Source organism: Coffea eugenioides, chromosome 1 (assembly GCF_003713205.1).
Source record: "Coffea eugenioides isolate CCC68of chromosome 1, Ceug_1.0, whole genome shotgun sequence".
Taxonomy (NCBI): Eukaryota; Viridiplantae; Streptophyta; class Magnoliopsida; order Gentianales; family Rubiaceae; genus Coffea; species Coffea eugenioides.
In genome coordinates this window covers 46,717,352-46,737,862 of record NC_040035.1, presented here as the reverse complement: position 1 = coordinate 46,737,862, position 20,511 = coordinate 46,717,352, and the positions used below count along the sequence as shown (strand labels likewise).

Below are 20,511 nucleotides of genomic sequence, written 5' to 3'. Positions count from 1 at the left end.
ACACTCGGACGATGTGCACCATAACAAACAAAATATTGCAAATGAGAAACTTCCATTGCTCGCAGCCAAGACACTGCAAATGAGAAACTTCCAGTGGGCGCAGACACCAAGCCATGAAGCGCTTGAAATTTGTCGGGAAGAAACTTCCAGCTGGCCCAGGCACGCATGAAGATTGCAGACAGGGTGTCTCTGTCTTAGCCCTTTCGGACTTGCACTAAAAACGGGACACCAAAATGCACAAACAATAGTGGAAGGTTATAGTTTTAAAGATTAAAATGTTAGTAGACTTCAAGAACTATTTAGCAAGTTGCCATAACTCTATTCGGTTGTCATGTTGGCCTGTAATTCAATCAGATATAACAAGAAACTTTATTTGGAAAAAACAATCACTCCACTCTATAATGCCCCTTTTTTATCCATCTGGACAAAACCAATCTTGAACTAGTCTCCGGTGCAGAACTTTACAATGTAAAATAATGACAAAATGAAAATGAAATAACACTAGACCACAATGTATCTGAACCGTACTGCACTACCAAAACTTTTTCTTACAAAGTGAATGAAGAAATTGATGCTGTACAAGAGGAGACAGATTTGACAGGTAACACCGCTTGGGAGAGTTTGCTCACTGGAACACCAATGTTAACCAAGCAAAGCATGAGACCGAAGTATCTAGCTCGCATCTTATTGGAAGATTATACACCAGAATCAGAGGAGTTGCACCCTCATAGAATCAGAATCGAACGAGATAATGTAGTTTTTGACACTTATATCATGAAATTGCAACTTGACTATTTGAATATAGCTGGGAGAAGCAAGTGGTTGAATTAGGAAATATTTCCTGGAGGTCTGGACAGGGTTCAGGTGAGACATTATCAGATGATCCTGACACGCTAGAGCAAATCCATGATGCAGAAGGATCAGAAGTAACAGAAAAAGAGATGTTTGAGAGACATAATGAAGTGAAAGGAGATTCATTTATGCCAGTGAAGCTTCCCGCCACGGTTATGTTTGTGCCTCTTATGTCCTTAAAAGTGATTGCACTGATAGTTGGTAAGGCATGAGGATCAAATTTGTCATCAGGATGTGAATCACACTGCCCTGTTGCTTTCAATCCTATCTGCACATTTTCCATTATCACATCTGATATCAGGATGTATTTAATATAACCACCCCTCCCTATTGAGGTCTTCAGCTCGATGCCAACAAACGAGTTGTGAATATCAAGATGCTCAACTAGTATGTTTGAAATGCCTCCAGACATCTCACTTCCAAAAGCCACACCTGATCCTGTGCCTGATTGCAAGCGGATCCCACGGATATGAACATTTGTAGTAGGCTTTCCATAGGCAATTCCATACTCATCCCAACCGCTCTTGAGTGCAATTGCATCATAACCCATACTAATGTTGCTATTCTCAATACAAACATGTTCTGAAGAATCTGAAACTCGAATTGCAGATTTATGTTTCATTGAACATCGTCACAAACATAGAGATAGACTTACTATGCGTAAGAAGATTATAAGTAGCAAATAAATTTATAACAAACCTGGGACTATTCCACTAGTATATGGAGACTCGGGAGGAGAATGAACTGTTATGTTCTGAACTAGCACATTACTGCATCATATTTTAGAAACTTATAAGTTTCATGTTCTAGCTTTCCTCTAAAAAAAGTTATAAAAGTAAAGAATTCAAGGGTACCTGCAATATGCCGGGCGTATATTCCAGGCAGGGGCATTTAAAAAGGTCAAGTTGGAAATAACAACATCATTAGAGCCAACAAATTCTACTAAATGTGGTCTACTGTAGTTTAACAAGTGGGAGTTGAATTTCTCCCACCAAATTGAACCTTGACCATCAATAGTTCCATTGTTGCCTGTATCAAATAAAAACACATAAAACTTGCATGAGAATACTGAGAAGATAATCTATACACCTAATAAATTGACGCATAAAATTAAACAAAAATGTTCATACCTGTAATCACCACGTCAGTCAAATTATTTCCACTAATTAAGCTGCGATATCTTCCACCTGAAACTTCAATAGCTCGACCGTACGAAGGTAATGGGTCAACTATATCCCAGTGAGTATAATCCTAAAGAACAAAATAAAATCCATAAGAAACTAAAATGTATATCAAATGTATAAACTTGAAAACTATCCTTGTTTATAGGCAAGTAATTGATCCTATCACGACATAAGCAAATGTGAAACTAAATGTTAGGAGAAGTAGACTAACAAGAGAACAATTTTGAACTTTGGTTTGATATCTAAGTTCACCATGTATACTTACTTGAAATGCTGAAAAAGAATGTGTTGCAAATACCACAAGAAAACAAGTTAAAGCAACGACAAAAGTAAACATCCATAAGTTCACATTCAACCAAACGAATTAGCTAGAGGAATTCTACATGGAGTAACTATATGTGGAGGTTCCCACCCCAGCAAGACTATCACTCTAGAATGTTAAATTGTGCACCATGTTTCATCTAAGACAGGTGGCCAAATTAGAATACCAGCTGTAAAGGTTTACATCGACAAACAACGTGGCTTTTTACATTCAACAAGTTAGAAATAGAAGGCAACCTGAGATCCAAGAATAACAGCCTCTCGTTCCAGGAATAGAGTTAGGTGGCTCGTGAGATTAATGCATCCAGTTAGCCACCTACCACGGGGGACATAGAGTTGGGCACCCCCCTTGTCCGCAAAGGACTTAAGATAAAATATAGCATTCTGGAATGCTACAGTATTTGATGTTTTTCCATCCCCAACTGCTCCGAATTCCAAGACTGACACACTGTGTGGCCGAGGTTTGAGGGGCCTAATAAACTGGCATTCTCCATCGTATTGAGTCCCAATGTGCTTAGTTGCATCACAAAAAGCCAAAAGCAAAAGAAGTACTGCCTGAAGAGAAGAAAGCCAGTAAGGAAAGAATTAAAGGTCGTATATGTCAAACGTCGTTAACTAACATGCATGAATTATGATTTATGAGTACCGCTTTCTAGTGTTTCATGGAAGCAAAAACTGGTCACTCAAGCAAAAACATTTAACTACTAGATTCAATGGATGTGTAAAAGAAAATTTGAAACTTTTTCATATTGAATCTTTGATCCAATCTTCTTTTACCTACGAAAGAGTGAAACCAATGAGTAGCTTGTTCCATTATACCATGTCCGCTTTAATTGAAGACTCCAACTAAACAAAACACTAATAAATAGAAGTAGCTATAACATCTGAAATTTGAAAATTGATGGACACGAGAAGTAAAATTATGAATGAGCAATTGAAAGGCCCAAGATAGGCAAGGTTTTCTAATCTTGTTATGTTCTTTAATAAGCTGAAGTTGGAGATGGAGCCAAATTTGATACCTTTATTGCATATTTTACTGGGAAAAACTCACAACTCCGCTTGAAAGTCCAACAAATACATAGGCGTATTCCACTGTGCTAGATTAAAAGAATATGCAGGGAAATCAAAAAGAAAGGACTGAACTTAATGAGATGAAGACAATCAAGGAAGTAGATAAAACAAATTTTAGTGTTGGAGCAAGCACCATTGCCGCAGGTATACGATTTACCAAGTTTAGATGATGACCTTGTTACCGAGTACCACGTCGGAGCAAGAGAGCAATGTATGCCCAAACTAGCCGAAAACAGAATATCCCAACAGTAGTTCATATTAACAGAGAAGAGTACAAGACCAGTTCAACTAGCAAACAAACACGAGTCCTTCGTTTAAACCAAATAAACCAAAGAAAAAAATTGCAAAAAAGCCTTCGCAGCAAACAAAAAAAAAAAATAAAAAAAGCATCCGAGAATCTATCACCAGTAGGTAAATTGTGGCCATGAAACGACAATGTAGCCAATTGAAGAAGCTGCAGTTAGAACTAGAAGCTGGGATCGGCCCGATCTTGACTATAAGATGGATTCAAACTCCAGAACAAGACTTGAGCACGACAAAATTAGCACAGCCAGTAATGCACAACAACCCTTATGAACCATGATTTGAACCATTCAACCAGTTTAACATATGCAAACGCTCGAAACAAGTGATGAACACTGAACAAATCAGCGCAAAGTTGTAGCAAAAGTATCAGCATGGCAATTAAATCAGAGAACCCACCCGGAATCTATAGAGGAAGTCACTATAGAAAACAGTATTAGAGCCCAAAAAAAAAAAGAAAAGAAGAAAAAAAAAACAACGTACTTACTAGCCTCTTCACGAGTCTCTTCTCCTCTCCCATTCTTGACCACCCCTCAGTAGCTTTTGACTCTGTACAAGAATGATAGAGGGAGAGAAGAGAAGAAGAGCAGAGGAGAGAGGCGAAAGAGGTGTGATTTTGTATTTTAGTGTGGGCTTCGTATTGTGTTGTTTGGGGGAGTGATAGTCAGAGTGGCAATTAAGAAGAACAAATTATTATGCTAATACCCCCCAAAAAAAAAAAAAAAAAAAAGTATGGTAAGAGAAAGCGACAGCACGGATTAGGAAAATGACAGATGCTGGTCTTGATACATTTTGCATTACTATGTTGTTGCCTTTGTACGACACTTTTGGTGCCAGTATCACATACATAGATACCGATTCAATCAAAATACGTAAGTGGAATAAAAGTAGATAGGCGTGTATTTCTGAAAATTTTATAGAGCGTTTCAGAAAATGTACTAGTAAAATTCCGTAGGTATAAAGAAATGGAAAGTGGTAGGGGAGAAATTAATGTAATACCATAATTATTAGCCATAATCGCTCTGTTAAAAATGGCTAATTTGCAAACGGGTCATTGCCGACACGAAATTAGCGCAGCAACGGCAGAGAGGGAATGGGGGAGAGAGAAAAGAAGGGGTGGGTAAAGACAAGAAGTGCGGTAGTATTACATGCAGTGTTTGTCCAAAAGTCTAAATGAATATGTGGAGTGTGAGTTATTGTTTAGAAATGGGCTCTTGTTTGTCAGAAATTAGGATAGTGCTTAGTTGTAGTATGGTAGTATAATACTCGTATGGCAAATGGCAAAATTGGGATTGGAGCAATCTTTCTTTAGCACCAGTTGTTGTAATTACTAAAAGGGATAATTGCATAAACCTTCTCCGAAGTTTCTCGCATTAGCACTCATCTCCCATTTGGTTCCTAAAATAGTACTGACCTCCCCTAGAAGGAAATTAGACATATTGCTCAAAAAATAATTATATGAATTTACTTGTATACCCTAACTAATTACAAAAACTTAATGAACAAATTTTCACTTACTAGAGACAACTTTATCTTATTAGCCTACACTTTCTAATTACTTGTAATTAGGTTTATCTCATGCTCAGTAACTTTTAGTGATGTTTATTGGTGCTAATAACATAAATATATATGTTAATTAACTGATTGCTCGGTTATATATAATATATATATATTTGGTGCTAATGACATAAACAATTGTGTTACCCCACAAATAACTATTCACATTGCTAATAGAGAATTTTAAGAGTGCGGTGTATTATTTATAAGTTTTGCTGCAAGAATCTGGATATATAGTCATTTAACTAGCCATTAGCATCTAACGCTACTTCATGTATCATTGGTAAACTTCATTTGATTGCACTTACACCTCTTGAATTTTACTAATTCTTAATAGCTTTTCATATTTTGTCATTTCTCTGTTAATACAATTTGGCAAGCAGCATGAATTACAAATCTGGTGCAAATTTTTCATCTTACCCCTTAAAACAAATTTTTAATGGTAACTTTTCTAGCATGGACTGAATTTGCAACAAAATTCTTAAATTCAAGGGTGATCACTGCTATTTTCTAAATCATAAGGGAGGTGAGTGTTAGTGTTAGAAACCTCATGGGAAGTTCATGCAATTTACCCTTACTAAAGGGAACGCTAATAATCATAAAAATGGGAAATTGACGGAGATGAGGACAAAGGGAATTAAATTGTGGGATGACGGTGTGCGAGTAGAGGATTTGTAGATGGAGGAGCAAATGGTGCATGGACAGCGGACAGGAGGAGGAAGAGCGGCATCTGGCCATGTGGGGGATGAAAGACAAAGGGACCCACCCACCACCCCAATGATGTATGGAAATTTGCTAGGCTGGCATCACTCACTTGCCAGATCACAGCCGTAGACGGCCTGTCCTGGGCCCCCTACCAACCTTCTTTTAGTTTTTTCCCTCTCCCCAGTCCTGACTCTTTTGAGTCCCGACCCCTGACACCTGAGCTGAGAGCCTTCCTCCCTCAGGCTCGGGCCCTGGCCCGGGCCCACGCTCTGCCCCCGCTAGCCCTGCTTGCTTGAATTTTTTTAAAAAAAATTTTTAATTTTTGGTTTTCTCGCCCTGTGACAGTCCCCGCACCTTCCTCACTCATATCCTTCGCTCCTTTCCTGTTTTTGTTTTTGTTATGTTGTGGTCATCTTCCTTGGGCATTTTGTACGTCTTGGGTATCTTAACCTACTCAAATTAATTAATGTAGAAGATTAGTAATTGGATTTTTCCTAACAGCTGCGTAATTTTGGATTTTTTTTCTACTAACAGTTAATTTACTGCATGCATGTCAATGCAAACAATCACATTTATAGCACTTTCTACATTTAAATATTATATATATTTTTTATAAAAAAAAATTATTATTCCTAAGACCCCTCCTTATGAGTACCTGTTAGCCAAATAGTCCTCCTCCTTATGCTGCCCCCAGAACTTCTTATTATCGGATAAACGCCCAAAAAAGACGTCTCACTGGCAAACCTGTTCCAGTTAAACTTCTACTCTTTTTTTAATGCTAAATATAGATTTTCATTTTTAAATTTGATTACTCATAAGTAGTATTTCACTATTTTGTTTCAAGTTACTTATCGACTTTATATTTTTATTTCTTTTTCTGTTTCTCCTTTCTTAATTTCTTTTTAATTTTTTTTAGCAGCTGTTTCTTGTTAATGCATTCGTTTGAGAGTACATGACATTAGGCTTTAGGCTTCCCGTTTAATTAGGAAAAGATAATGTGGTAAGTTGATCAGAACGGGCATTATGCATGCCAAAAAACAAATGTACCTCAATATGCTTTTGGGGTCACCGTGTTTTTACTACAGAAGGACAAAAGCAATGATTTCATGTGTTTGGTGAACAGCATTTATTGAATTTTGGAGTAGAGTTTTTAGCCAATGAAACATTTAATAGATTTTCAAATTTTAGAGCAATTTTTGTGTTTCAATAAATAAAAATTGAAATTTATACATTACCAAATAAAAAATACTTATATAAGTGTACACCCAAACAATATGATAAATACTTTGATCAAATTTTTATTAATTAAGTACATTTTAATAAACTACAGCAACCTTAAACGGTCCTTAGCATGCAAGTAGTTGATCGGTGTTATTAGGGCTGGGGCTGAATAGAGTTGCTAACATTTTTTTGAAATTCTTAAGGGGGGAGGGGTTCACCCGATTGATATTATTATTGTTGTTGTTGATTGTGTGTGGTGCTCCTTTTATGAACTGGCCTGCTCTGGTTATGGAATTTTATACTCATTGATTGGGATTGATTGCTGCTGCAATTAACTGCCGATCTTGACTGCCACCCACCAATCCGCTGTAATTCATCCCCAAACAGAGCATCAAGCGGCTTGCCCTACCAACCGGGGCACGCTCTTCCAGCTCATGATTCCATTTCAGTTTCCACTATTTGGTCCCTTGTTCTTTTTTTCGTTATCTTATATTATATGAGTACTTGTTTTCTTTCTTCTAGATTAAATTTGGAAAATGGCGCATGTTGTTATAGGCTTCTTTTCTTTTCTTTTCTTTTTTGGGGAAAAATGAGTTTGTTCCTGTAGGCTTTTTTTTTTTTGGATATAGAATTTTTTTTCAAAGATTTTCGTTCTTAGTCCCTACTGTGTTTAAACCATCTTTTAATATCCAATTCAATATAGTCTTTTAATTTGACAGCCTCTATAAGTTACAATTTTTTTCTTTTGGTTTAAGTTCAGTTAGAATTCAGAATTTTTCAAATACCAAGAGAAATCAATTTTTTTTAAAAAAAAAATCACCTTCTTGCATTCCCCAACTACCTTTTGGAACGTTAGTGTTTTATCACGTTTGTCTTCCTTTTGGTTTTCTAATTTAATTTGAATTATAATTATTTTGGTACATGGGAAAGACCGATCCTGCTAGTCAAAATAGACCCTCGTGGATTTGCCGATTAATATGATTAGGATTAGATGATGTGGTTATTAGAATTTAAGAGCTACCGCCATAGTGTTTCCTTTTTTCGTTTTCCTTTGGGTCAAGGTAACCTCTAATCCTTGGGAGAGGATGGGAAGGTAGATTTTGTACATCTTGACATCTTAGGTGTCAAGGACGAATGATTTTAGAGTTTAAAATTGACCTAGCAAAACCAATATATTTGTTCGGATTGAGATGATTTTAGATGAAATAATTTACTTTACAAATTGTAATTATCTTTTTATCTCACATACATCACATCATAAAAAGTGATATAGTAATTATTTCAAATAAATCATCCAAATAAACTCATTTCTTTTTTAAAAAAAAAAAAATTTGAACCAATAGGTGAATCGGACTAGCTTTTAGCTCATAATTCAATCGGTTTAAATGCCCATATCAAGTAATTAGCTTTTAAAAAAATTTGAATAGTCTAGATAACGGTAAACTATATAAAACAGATAGAGAAACATAATATAGTGACTATAGATTTAATTTTATCATTTTTTTATTTTGTGAGTTTAATATAAATCGAATCTCTTGTTTGAGATTCCACTAGTCAAATCGGTGTATTCCATTTGATTTTCAATCACGTTGAGTAAACAACTCGATCTTTTATAGGTTAGGAAGGAATTTGGATGAAGGATACGGTGTTACTCTCCAATCTTACAATGAAAGACAGATTTCATCTAAAAATGTTTCTTAATAGATCATCTAGAAATGTGAATGAAAAAAATTTACCAAGAAAAATGGATACGCTTTTCGTGAATACATTTTCCAATCACCTTTTTACCTTTATCGTTATAATAATTTTTCTAAAAAAAAAAAAAAAAAGAAAAATGCAATCCAAACATGGATAATGGTTATCAGGAATGCACGCTAAGAATAATTCAAACAAATTATCCGAGCTCTAGTCAAGTACGGAAGCCCAATCCTGCACCTAAAGAAATTTAAGGCTACATGAATGCAGGAATCTCCTTATCCGAGTGCTGCAATATGGTATTAAACCTCCATAGGTTCACGCATGTAACTCAAAAAAAATATATTAATCTTTTATATAAAATTTATCGTGTATACACTATCACTATTCGATACATGATAATTTATCTAAATTTAAATTTAAAATCTAAATTTTGCTCACGTATCATGTATCCAATCGTGATAGTGCATGCACTGCCAGTGTATATAATATTTCATTTAAAAAATATCTAGCAATATTCCATAAGATTGTATTTAAAATATTATTTGAAAGTATTACGCGGATAAGATATTATTTAGAATAATTAATCTAACACTCTTTTTGGTCATGTATCATATGCAAAGACATATAAATTGATAAGAGGATAAGAAGGTGATTAAAAATGTGTGCGTGATACAAGCACAAATATTTTTCCAAATAATCATGCATCCAAACTAATGACAAGTCTTAAGAAGCAAAAACTCAGTGAAATGTGTATTTTTCTAATCGTTTTGATGGTAGTTTCATGAGATTGATTTGAATGTTATTCTTTTTTTAGTGGGTTTCTAAGAATATTATCTTCTTATTCTAAATTCAAGCAAATCTTTTAACTTCAAAAAACAGGGTTTTTTATTGTAACTAAAGATGTCATATATAATTTGCTAAATAAATGGATTTCTATCAAAAAGTGTATATATGTATATGTGTGTGTACATATATCCATTAAAGAATAAAGAAAATACTCATAGTAGAAGCAATCAAGTTGAAATTGAAGAGTGCTGTAAAATAAGGTTAAAATGAATGGTTAAAATGGTCGTAATATTGTTCAAAATGGCAATAATTGATCACAAGTTTTTTTTGTTTTGACAAAAAATATTCAATTCTCTAGAACGAGCGTTTTAAATCACTCTCTCATCAATTAACCGAAATTGCCCAAATTATGAGCAAAAAATGTCCAGATTATGTCGTCATTTTACTCCCTTTCCCATTCCCGCCATAGCAGCATTCTCCACCACTTTATTGCCACCTCATCCTCTTTTCTTACCTCTGCCACGTTTCCTACCACTCACTTCTCCCCTATCTTTTACTGCTCGATACCTTTTCCCCTCTCTCCTTCACCCACCGCTCTCCAGCCACCCTCACTCCCCTCTTCTTCTTCCCCTCTCTTTCTTCCTCCTCCTCCTCCTCCTCCTTTCCAATCAGTTCTGAAAGCCATCAAAAGAAATCAAATTCGAAGTAATTATCAGAATTTTGCTGAAAGGGGATAGCTCCAAGAGTAGTTTTTTTTTTTTTTTACCAATTAATGGTGTTGGGAGGGGTAATCTTCTCAATCTCAAATAGCCTTAGGATCTCCAATGGGCTTGCACAACGAATCCGACCTCTGCCACGGCTCTTTTACTAGCAACCCTCTTATAAGATCTCTAGCCGAAAATCTGACGACAAGAGACTGGAAATTGTAGGGGCTGCTCGACAGCATTGAATAAGGTCGCTCGATTCCCAGATCCCTTGAAGGGAATCTTACCAAACAAAATAACTCGTAATGGAAATTTCCAAAAGTCCACCAGTCTATAGCACTGCCATGCCCTTCTCCATTGATAATGTCAGGTGCAAGATACTCATGGGTCCCAACAAATGACATTGATTGTGTTCCAGTTGGCTCAACAATGAGCTGTGGGCTAACATGGTTACCAATTTCGTTTTTGGGTTTCTTTTCTTTCTCTGATTTACTTGAAAAGATTTGATGAGGAGAGGAGAGAGTGCAGTGGTGAGGTTGTACAATAGGGACGGCGCGAGGGTGGTGGAGAAAGAGGAGCAGGTGGAGGAGGGAGAGGATGATGTTGTTGGTGCTTTTTTTCTTCCTAAATTAATTACGTTGACCTCATATAAAGTGTGGTTAAAATACGTGTTAACCCCTAAAGTTTGATTTTTCTTTAATAAAAAATTTGTATCAATTAGAATATAATATTTTTTACGGATAATTTTAGAAACCTTCATTGAAATTTTTGACAATTTCACTATCCTTTCCTAAGATTTTGATATCACTTATTTCTTGTCTAAGTCATATGGGGTCTAATGCTTATCTCATGGATGGTCAAATGACTTTATTATTCTTGCAACTTGGGAAATATATACTAAATTAACCATGGTTTTGAATATAAAAAATTTAAAAATCTTGAATACCAAATTTTATAACGATAATTGTTAATACTTTAAAATTTGTTTTCTATATTTTAGTAGTTCTTGTAATTTCCTTCTCCTAAAAAAGATTAAAATTCCTATTGAGATATTATCATTTCATAAATTTTTCATATGAATAACAAGCTGAATATGAAAATACACAAAAAAATAGAGTAAATTATTAAAATATGTTTACAATTTGATTTTATTAAGTTATAGATAAAATGTAACTGCACATAATCTATTCTTTCCTTTATTTTCCAATTTATTGCTTTTTTTCTTTTCTTCGTATGTATAATCCAAACACGATGGTTGGAAACAATATTTTCTTCTTTGATTTATTTGCTTTTCCGTTAAAATCATATATTTTCTACTAAGCCAAACATTACTTGAGAGTTGTTATTTTTAAAATTGCAATTTATGAAAATTTCTTGTTAATCATGTAAAATAATGGATCGTACAATTTAAAGAAATATTTCAAAAAATATAACATATTTTAGCATATTTTTTATTTTTTTAATCATTTGCAATCTATTTTGATTTTTTTTTCCTTGAAAAGTCCATACTTTGTTTTGTTCAATTATTGTTCAAAATCTTTCGAATTCTAATACTAACAATTTATGAGTCTTACATGTAAATCTTGATTCAGAATTAACAAGTTTTTCTCTCCAATACTCTTATTTTGATATTTTATGCAGTTCTATGAAAAATATCATTATTACTAAATTCTATTGTGCTCATGCTAGAGTTTAGTATTTATTTTCTATTTTTAACTAATATTCCTTTTTAATTCTAAATTAACCAACTAGTAATAAGTTGAGGGCACTTTTGGTATGAAATATTCTTCTCGCTCTTGAAATCATTTTTTTATTGTTAATTTTTTTGAATTGGGCTAATTTGTTACAAAAACATTAGTTTTTAAGGGAGGTTAATGATATTTTTAAGAGAGGACAATGAAACTGTTAAAAACCTCAAGGGATGTTTCTGAAATTATCCTTATTTTTTTACCCTTGGAACCTACAATAATAAGTCAAGTTTACTCTTTTTTTTTTTCCTGGATGGTTTATTGGTTAAATTGGTCAAAATGGTCCTAAATGCCCATTTTAAGGAGTGGAGTGATCTTTCAAGCCCAAAAAAAAAAAAAAAGAGTGATCAATTCTTGTTATTTCTCACTTAACCCTAGGACGAAATTACTCTTTCATTATTGTGATTTTTCATTTTTCATTTTTTCCCTTTTTTCCCCTTTCTTTACTTCTTTTTTCTCTCTTTAATCATTCTTAATAGAAAACTTCATCTCAACATAAATCTTTATATAAAGATTGTAATTGGGATCATGAGCACAACCTTGAAAGGATCAAAAGCCAATTTCGATCTTTTGTATGATGCTATGTGTTCCAAATTCTAATTAATGATAATTGATCATGGCATAAATTTATCTTGTGATTTTATCTTAGAATAAAATAAGAAAGTGGAATGGGAAAGGAAAAAGGCAAAAGAATTGAAAGGTCAAAAAAGGGTTTTTCAGAGAAAGGTTTTGAACATTTTATGATAATTTGGAGAAAAAATAGATATTGCAATTTTTTTTTTTAGCTTCAATCACTAAAATGAAGTTTATTGTAGAAAAAAGAAAATTCAAGGAAGAAAGAGACAAAGAAAATAGAGGAAAAAATGGGGAAAAAAATAAAAGGCACAATAAAAAATTAGAATAATGGAGGGTTGATTTTATCCAACAGGGAATAAACTAAGATAGAAACAGGGTTAGGGGATAAATGGAGAAAAGGGTATACCGTATACGTTAAGAAAATTAATTGTGATTAACCCTTTGAATAATTTTGTTACCATTTTAGCCATTTACTCGAGGTACGCAAAATAATGGAGCAATCAATTCAGAGAGGATACACGTTTATGCAGGCGTGAGGAAAATCGATATGAGCCATCCGGACCTCCATACAGACAGAAGACCTGCCTGTCTTCTCGTGCAAATCTTCTTTCGGTTTGGACATAAACCGGCATTAAAAAAAAAAAGAAAAAAAAAGCGGATTCCGGGTGGAGTAAGTGGGTCAGGACCTCAGGTGCCCTAAGTTCGAGTTTCCCGATCCCCATTTTTCTGACTCCCTATTGGGATCCGTCACCGGCGGCTTTTGTTTTGGCGACTTCAGGTTCGTTTTCCTTTGACCAGACTGCACATCATAGATCCTCAGTGGACATTAATCCGTTTCTTCTTCTTCGTCTTGTGCTTGTTTTCTCTTTCTTCATCTTCATTGATGATTGAGTAGTCTTTTATCCTAGAACACCTAAATCTTGCTGCTTCGAACAATGGCGATGTTGGTAGCGTCTCGTCGACTATCCATTGGATCAAGGACTGTGACGACGTCCCTCTTCAGATGCTTTTCTACCTCTTTTAGGGAGGAAAGAGACACTTTTGGACCCATTCTCGTTCCATCTGACAAGTCCGTACTTTCTTCCCTTTCTCCATTTCTTTTAGGGGTTTACATGCTTAGTACTAGGTATTTTGCTTTACTATACGGTATATTATTCTCGGTTTCTGCGGAAATGTTTCTTTAGTTTTTTTTTTTGTTAATTATTTTTTATGATAACCCATTGGGTTGGACTGGTGACCTACATTCTCGGGTTAGGGTGGCGCCTTGGTCCCTGGCTTCAAGGAGCCCACACCCTCTTGGTTTGCTGCAAGCCTCCTGTTATCAAATGTTAGAGTGCTGATTCACAAACACCATATGCAGAGTCATTTGCAAAGATGAACACTTGCATATTTCTCGTAAACCACTTTTTCCCCCCTCTTCTGATGAAAATGGAGAGACAGTACAGACACCAACCCGAATATGTTGGGCTTGAAGTCTCTGGAATTGCTTGCTTCACCGTAGGTTATCACATGGTCCAACCAATTGTTCTTTCACATTGGAGAAGGGGGGGGGGGGGGGGGCGGTGAGGGTTCTTTTCACATTCTCTTCTCTTGTTGTTTGGCTCCTTATTATAAAACTGAGAAAACTGAGATTCTTTTGCTTGCAATTTAAGCTTCAATTTAACATCTTTTGGGGTTTCCGTAGGTTGTGTCAGAGTGAGTTGCTTCTTCTTTTTATAAAGGGTATGGGGCATTTGATATTGCTCTAATGCAGTCCTCCTTTTGGCTCGTCCAATAGCATAGAGTTTCTCTGTATGTGCTTGATATGGCAAAACTAAAGATCTGTGCTACTGTCTGTGCTTCAACATTTACTGCATGAATTACCATGTAAAGTTCCAGTGAACCAGCTCAGAGACAAATTTATTTTCAATGTTTTACATTTATTGGCAATAATACTGATGCTAAAGGTTTCTAAGTTCCATCTTGCATGCTTCCTTCTTCTCCGAGCGATCATAAGACTTTTGTTTTCTTATTGATGCTATTCAGGTTGTGGGGAGCTCAAACTCAAAGATCACTTCAGAACTTTGAAATTGGTGGTGAGCGAGAACGGATGCCTGAGCCAATTATACGTGCATTTGGCATTCTTAAAAAGTGTGCTGCCAAGGTTGCTTATCATTTTGCACTGTTTCATCCACTTTAATGTTTCTAATTCCGCTGTCATGCACTTCTCTAAATGAATTTTTGCATAATTCTTTGACACATTTAATGTCTATTTCAAAATGAAAAAGGATGGTCAGAATTTGACACTGATTGTCTAAGCGATTTGGGTGATCAGCCCACTGGCAGCCTTTGCATGAAGATTGATTAATTTCTGTGAACTGATTCATGCATCCTTGCCGATTTTAATTCAGTTGCTGACTATACAATGTCGAATTTGTTGCTTTTACAGGTGAATATGGAGTATGGTCTTGATCCTGTTATTGCAAAGGCAATAATGCAGGCTGCGCAAGAAGTTGCAGAGGGGAAACTAAATGATCATTTTCCTCTGGTGGTTTGGCAAACTGGAAGTGGCACTCAAAGTAACATGAATGCCAATGAGGTACCTAATGCTTAATCACCTTGCCAGTGATGTTTTGTTTTTGATTTGAAATGCATCTGTTGCTACTCTGTCTTTGAGCATCTGGAATAACTTTGCAGAATCTCAAGTGTTCTGATTGTTCTATTTCTTCTTCTGAAGGTGATCTTTAATCAGGTTTCAGCTGACTTTTACAGGTTATTGCAAATAGAGCTGCTGAAATCCTAGGGCACAAGCGTGGTGGGAAGTTTGTTCACCCAAATGACCATGTGAACAGGTCTCAGTCTTCAAATGACACCTTTCCAACAGTAAGCCTCCTACTGGAACATTTCACAAATTTTAGTCATTTGTGAGTGTGAACTTATTTATCGAGCTTTCATGCTTAACTTGTACACTAATTGAGGCCACTAACAAGTTGACATTTGTCTAATGCACAGGTAATGCATATTGCAGCTGCAGTGGAAGTAAATTCGAGATTAATACCGAATCTCAAACAGTTGCAAACGAGTCTGCACTCAAAGGTTGATGTAGTGTTTATTTATTATTTACTACTTAAGTAAATTTAAAGCTGTTGGAATTCATTGTAAAGCTGCCCATGCACTTACTTAATCTAAAGATTTCTAGTCATTGAAGAATTTAAATAAGAAGTTAATTTTGAAATTTGTTGGTAAATCTCGAAGTTTTCCACTAGGGTGGCATGCAGATACACTCATTTGTGTCTCCATATCCATCTTCTTTAAAATTTCTTTTAGTTCCCGTTTTATGAAGACTTCATGTATTTATATGGATCATTTTTATGTTTGTAATTTTCCTCTCTACTTATCATATGATTTCTAATCACGTTTCAAGCTTATATTGGTTAATAACGGCTTGTATATTTATATTGCTTGTACTATTCAACTTTACCTGTAATTTTAATACTGTTTTCCTTTTTGTTCTTTATTAGTCGATTGAATTCAAAGACATAGTTAAAATTGGGCGTACACACACTCAAGATGCTACACCTTTGACACTTGGACAGGAGTTTAGTGGGTATACAACACAAGTAAGATCTTTCTGCCTCTTGTCGTGTAATAATGGTTGTGATTAATGTGGTAAATGGAATGACCTCCCATGACACTTACCTTCATCATAGGAACTCCATTTTGTCTATTAAATGATACTGACTTTTGCCTGTCTGCTCGTTCAAGTAGTTTTTATTCTGCGTGTAGATTCTCAATTATAGTCTTCGGATAGCTAAAATTTCATGTTAAGATGGACATCTTGCCACCATAATTAGTTTAAGGCTATCTCTTCGGTATGATATGAAGTCATGTTTCTTCAACTTAAGAAAGTGTAGAGGGATCCTTGTTTAGGTGACAAGTTTCATTGGAGTTCCTTGTACTTATGTTTTATTGTTATTTTTTTCAAATTCTCAAGTGTTACTATTCAGCTATGGAGTACTCATCCTAGCTGCATTCCTAATTTTAGGTGAAGTATGGGATTGATCGAGTCTTGTGCACTCTTCCTCGTCTGTATCAGGTTGCGTCAAACTTCTATATTTCCCCTTCCTCCTCCCTACCTCCCTCTCTTTGTCTTTGACTGGGAACAGGAACGTCTTTTGAACAGCTTGCACAGGGAGGCACTGCTGTAGGAACTGGTTTGAACACGAAGAAAGGGTATGCCTTACAGCGTGTGGTGAAACATGTCATTTAATTTCCAGGCACCTGTAAACTTAATGGAGCTTTATGAAGTGTGGATAAAGTGAATCTACAAATCCATGACTGTTGTTCAGGTTTGATGTGAAAATTGCTGCTGCTGTGGCAGAGGAGACAAAGTTACCATTTGTAACAGCTGAAAACAAGTTTGAAGCACTTGTAAACTCTTGATTCCCATGGTGCATTATGTATTTGCCTTTTGGCTCTGATAGCATTAGGTTCTTTTAGTTATTTATTTTTATATACGTCACTGGGGTGTTTGGTAACCGCCTTAATTAAGTGCTTTTTCTATTAAGTTTGTTTGATAATTGGATTTGCTTATATCTGAATACATTAAGGCCCATTTGATTTGTATAGAAAATTGTAAGTGAAAGTTGTATCACTTAATTTGCCGAATTGTTGAACTAGTACAGTAATATTTACTCAAAAGAATTATTCAACACTTTTATATTTTTACACATAGACGTACTTTCTCACAGGCACACTTCCACACACACACATTCTCCCTCTTGCTCTGTCTCTCTCTTTCTCTCTCACACACACTCAAAAACACACATTTTATTCTATGACATACTGAGACATAATCTCTCTGTTAAAGACACAGCATACATTTTTCTTTTCTCAGACACATTTTCACACATAAACAAACAGAAATACACTTTCCGTATTAGTATATGCTTTATTAATGTTAAAAAGTAGTATTTTAACATAGTATCACTATTAACCTATATAATATGTATAGAATGAAATATTTCATTTCAGTACTTGCATTCATCTGATTACCAAACAGATTTGACTTCATGGATTCATCGAATTAGGACTACAGCTACAGCAATTAAGTTTTGGTCTTCAGATTTCAGAGTTTAGTTTTAGTTTTATCAAACGCCCTCTAAAATCTTTTAGCCGCTTGGTCTTTTACTTGCAGGCTGCTCATGATGCATTTGTTGAAACTAGTGGAGCCCTAAATACAGTTGCTACTTCTCTTATGAAGATTGGAAATGATATTCGTTTCTTGGGAAGGTAATGTTTCTTTAAAGATTATCTTACTGTATACGTTACAGTTTTCTTGCTAAGTGCACAGTAAACTATATTTTCCTGTTACAGTGGTCCACGGTGTGGTCTGGGCGAACTTATTCTTCCTGAAAATGAACCTGGCAGCAGTATTATGCCGGTAATGTCTTTGCGCCTTGCATGTATTTGAGGTGACACATGCGGATCAGTGCATGGTATGGCAAGCAATTTCTGTCCACTGATTTCTCCTGATTTTTATTCTGAACCTACTTTGTTTCAGGGGAAAGTGAACCCCACTCAGTGTGAAGCGCTCACCATGGTCTGTGCTCAGGTATATACTTGTTCCTTTTCAGGTTGGAATGGAGAACTCGAGCATATCATTTACTTTTATTTTCCAGATTGTGTTTCTTCTAGATACCTTTGCTTGTGACTACTTCTCCATATTTGAGGAGCTGTTATTGTTATATAATTGAGAAACAACCGAAGGTGTTTACTTTAGAATACAGCTGAAAAAGCAAGGAAAATATTTGCTCATAAAAGCAGTCGATCGAACATCCCAATATGGTTTGATCCTTTAGATTCTTCTCATCTCTAATTACTTGCAGGTTATGGGAAACCATGTTGCCATCACAGTCGGTGGATCAAATGGCCATTTTGAGCTGAATGTATTCAAGCCTCTGATTGCCAGTTGTCTTCTGCATGTATGTTTTCATCTCTTGCTATTTGACAATATTGCTTAATTATAACTGTGAAGTAGCAAAACATAAAAACTTTAGGCTTTCTCATGAGTAGAAAGTCTTCCCACAATGTGCCTGCCGTGCAAAAATATTGATGAAGCGGTTCTAGAAATATGAGAGACAATGTAGGGTTTGGTTTTTTCCTCTCTTATCATATAGTAGAAGAATAGAGGTGATATGGGTTATGGAAGGATACTTGGCTTATTAAGTTTGTTGTACGTAAATTTTGCTTCTTTTACGGCTTCAATTCCATAGCTTTTGGCTTCCATCTCTGACATACTTTTTCACGAATATCTTCTAGATGTATTATTATGAAACATAAACAGCCTTTTTGAGGCCACTCTAGCAGTCCCTGTGCGAATTCGAATTCTAAATGATCTTTGGTTCATCACATATCTGGTGTCTGACTCTTGTTACCTTTGATGTTCACAGTCTTTGAGATTGATTGGTGATGCATCTTCCTCCTTTGAGAAGAATTGTGTGAGGGGAATTCAAGCCAATAGGGAAAGGATCGCTAAATTGTTACACGAGGTTAGTGAAGGCCTTGATGCATAAATGACAATGTATCTGTTTCTGTGGTCATTAACTATTGACTTATTTTGCTTTTTGCAAACCTTGCAGTCACTCATGCTAGTCACTTCTTTAAATCCTGTAAGCTTCTTTCCTAGCATTGCTTTTACATTGTACTTGTAAATTCACTAACATGTTTGATATTTTTTTTTTTTTTAAAGTTTTTGTTCTCTTTAATAATAACTTGTTGCTTTGTAACAGAAAATTGGGTATGATAATGCTGCTGCAGTAGCCAAGAAAGCCCACAAGGAGGGAAGTACTCTGAAGGTGAGAGTTATAATTCAACTGTGCAATGTGTTGGATTTCTTTGGGTTTCATTCTTTCTAGGAACCTCATGAGAGTATTGTTCCTGGAAGTTTGTTGGGAGTTTAGGTTGTCCACTTACAGAGGCATTTTTATTTTTTTCAATTACTGTTTTATTGAAAAGAAAAACATATGGGTTTGTTTGGATAGAGTATTATTTGGAATAATTATTGGATCACTTTTTGTGATGTGATGTAAGAAAAAATGGTGATTGAGTATAAAAAAAGGTGAGTTGGAAAATGTGTTTATGATGCAAACTAAATATTAAATGAATTTTGTGAATGCGAATTTGACCGAGCTTTGTGTTTCACAGGAAGCTGCCTTAAATCTGGGAGTTCTGACCTCCGAAGAATTTGACACACTTGTAGTGCCAGAGAAGATGATTGGTCCCAGCGACTAAGTTGCCACCGAAACCAAACAACTACTCGGGACTGGGACAGCTAAATTTGTTTTTTCTATTGCAATAATGGATGGGGAAATGCATTGGCTCTGTTTTATCCTATTCTAAGCAGTTCTTTATCAAAATTAATAGGATGCGAAAAGTTGGGAAAGCCTGTATACAATTTTGTAGTAGAAGCAGGGAATAATATCAGATGCAGAGACAACGAAATGCATGTGTGACGGCAGTGTTGCAATTGCGCAAAGTTGTAGTTGTGGTTGTCACTCTGCGAATTCATTCACTTGGCAACTATAATTGAAATTCTGGGCAGCTGCTGCTTCTAATTTCTCCACATTTTCTAGTCATTCGACATTGACGTGCTAACCTCATTCTGTTAGCCTGTGGGGAAAAAAAATCTGAATGCATGCATGTATTTGGATAAGAGATTGATTATTTATAATAATTACTATAATATTTTTACGTGAAAAGGTTTAATTAATTTATTTGTATGAAAGATAAAATGGTGATTAAAAA

The 20,511-nt window shown here is 35.4% G+C and overlaps 2 protein-coding genes across 3 annotated transcripts; one reads left to right on the top strand and one right to left on the bottom strand.

Moving 5' to 3' along the window:
• Positions 1-345: 345 nt before the first annotated feature.
• LOC113775783 (probable polygalacturonase) lies at positions 346-4,373 on the bottom strand. Its single transcript, XM_027320794.1, has 6 exons — positions 4,219-4,373; positions 2,595-2,912; positions 1,983-2,103; positions 1,707-1,881; positions 1,552-1,622; positions 346-1,443 (listed from the first exon to the last, which is right to left on the bottom strand). The coding sequence occupies exons 1-6, from the start codon at positions 4,249-4,251 to the stop codon at positions 773-775; spliced, it is 1,389 nt and encodes a 462-aa protein (XP_027176595.1). The 5' UTR covers positions 4,252-4,373; the 3' UTR covers positions 346-772.
• An 8,885-nt stretch (positions 4,374-13,258) lies between these two features.
• On the top strand, positions 13,259-20,329 carry LOC113775509 (fumarate hydratase 1, mitochondrial). Of its 2 annotated transcripts, none has more exons than XM_027320431.1 (18): positions 13,259-13,504; positions 13,622-13,795; positions 14,752-14,869; positions 15,155-15,304; positions 15,478-15,588; positions 15,718-15,801; positions 16,227-16,325; positions 16,751-16,801; positions 16,889-16,938; positions 17,055-17,136; positions 17,903-17,997; positions 18,082-18,148; positions 18,269-18,319; positions 18,594-18,689; positions 19,158-19,256; positions 19,347-19,376; positions 19,497-19,562; positions 19,912-20,329. In XM_027320431.1, exons 2-18 carry the CDS (start codon positions 13,662-13,664, stop codon positions 19,996-19,998), a joined length of 1,470 nt encoding a protein of 489 aa, XP_027176232.1. In that variant the 5' UTR covers positions 13,259-13,504; positions 13,622-13,661; the 3' UTR covers positions 19,999-20,329. The 2 variants fall into 2 exon arrangements, with proteins under 2 accessions (XP_027176232.1, XP_027176223.1); XM_027320422.1 differs by having other exon boundaries at positions 13,260-13,504; positions 13,635-13,795.
• The last annotated feature ends 182 nt before the right edge of the window (positions 20,330-20,511 follow it).

Coding starts and splice junctions, on each gene's coding strand:
- LOC113775783 (XM_027320794.1), bottom strand. CDS start 4,251: ATGGGAGAGGAGAAGAGACTCGTGAAGAGGCTA. Junction 2,104..2,594: donor CTGTTATTCTTGGATCTCAG/GTTGCCTTCTAT, acceptor TTTGTTCTTTAG/GATTATACTCACTGGGATAT. Junction 1,623..1,706: donor ATACGCCCGGCATATTGCAG/GTACCCTTGAAT, acceptor AATATGATGCAG/TAATGTGCTAGTTCAGAACA.
- LOC113775509 (XM_027320431.1), top strand. CDS start 13,662: ATGGCGATGTTGGTAGCGTCTCGTCGACTATCCATTGGATCAAGGACT. Junction 17,998..18,081: donor GATATTCGTTTCTTGGGAAG/GTAATGTTTCTT, acceptor TTCCTGTTACAG/TGGTCCACGGTGTGGTCTGG. Junction 19,377..19,496: donor TAGTCACTTCTTTAAATCCT/GTAAGCTTCTTT, acceptor GCTTTGTAACAG/AAAATTGGGTATGATAATGC.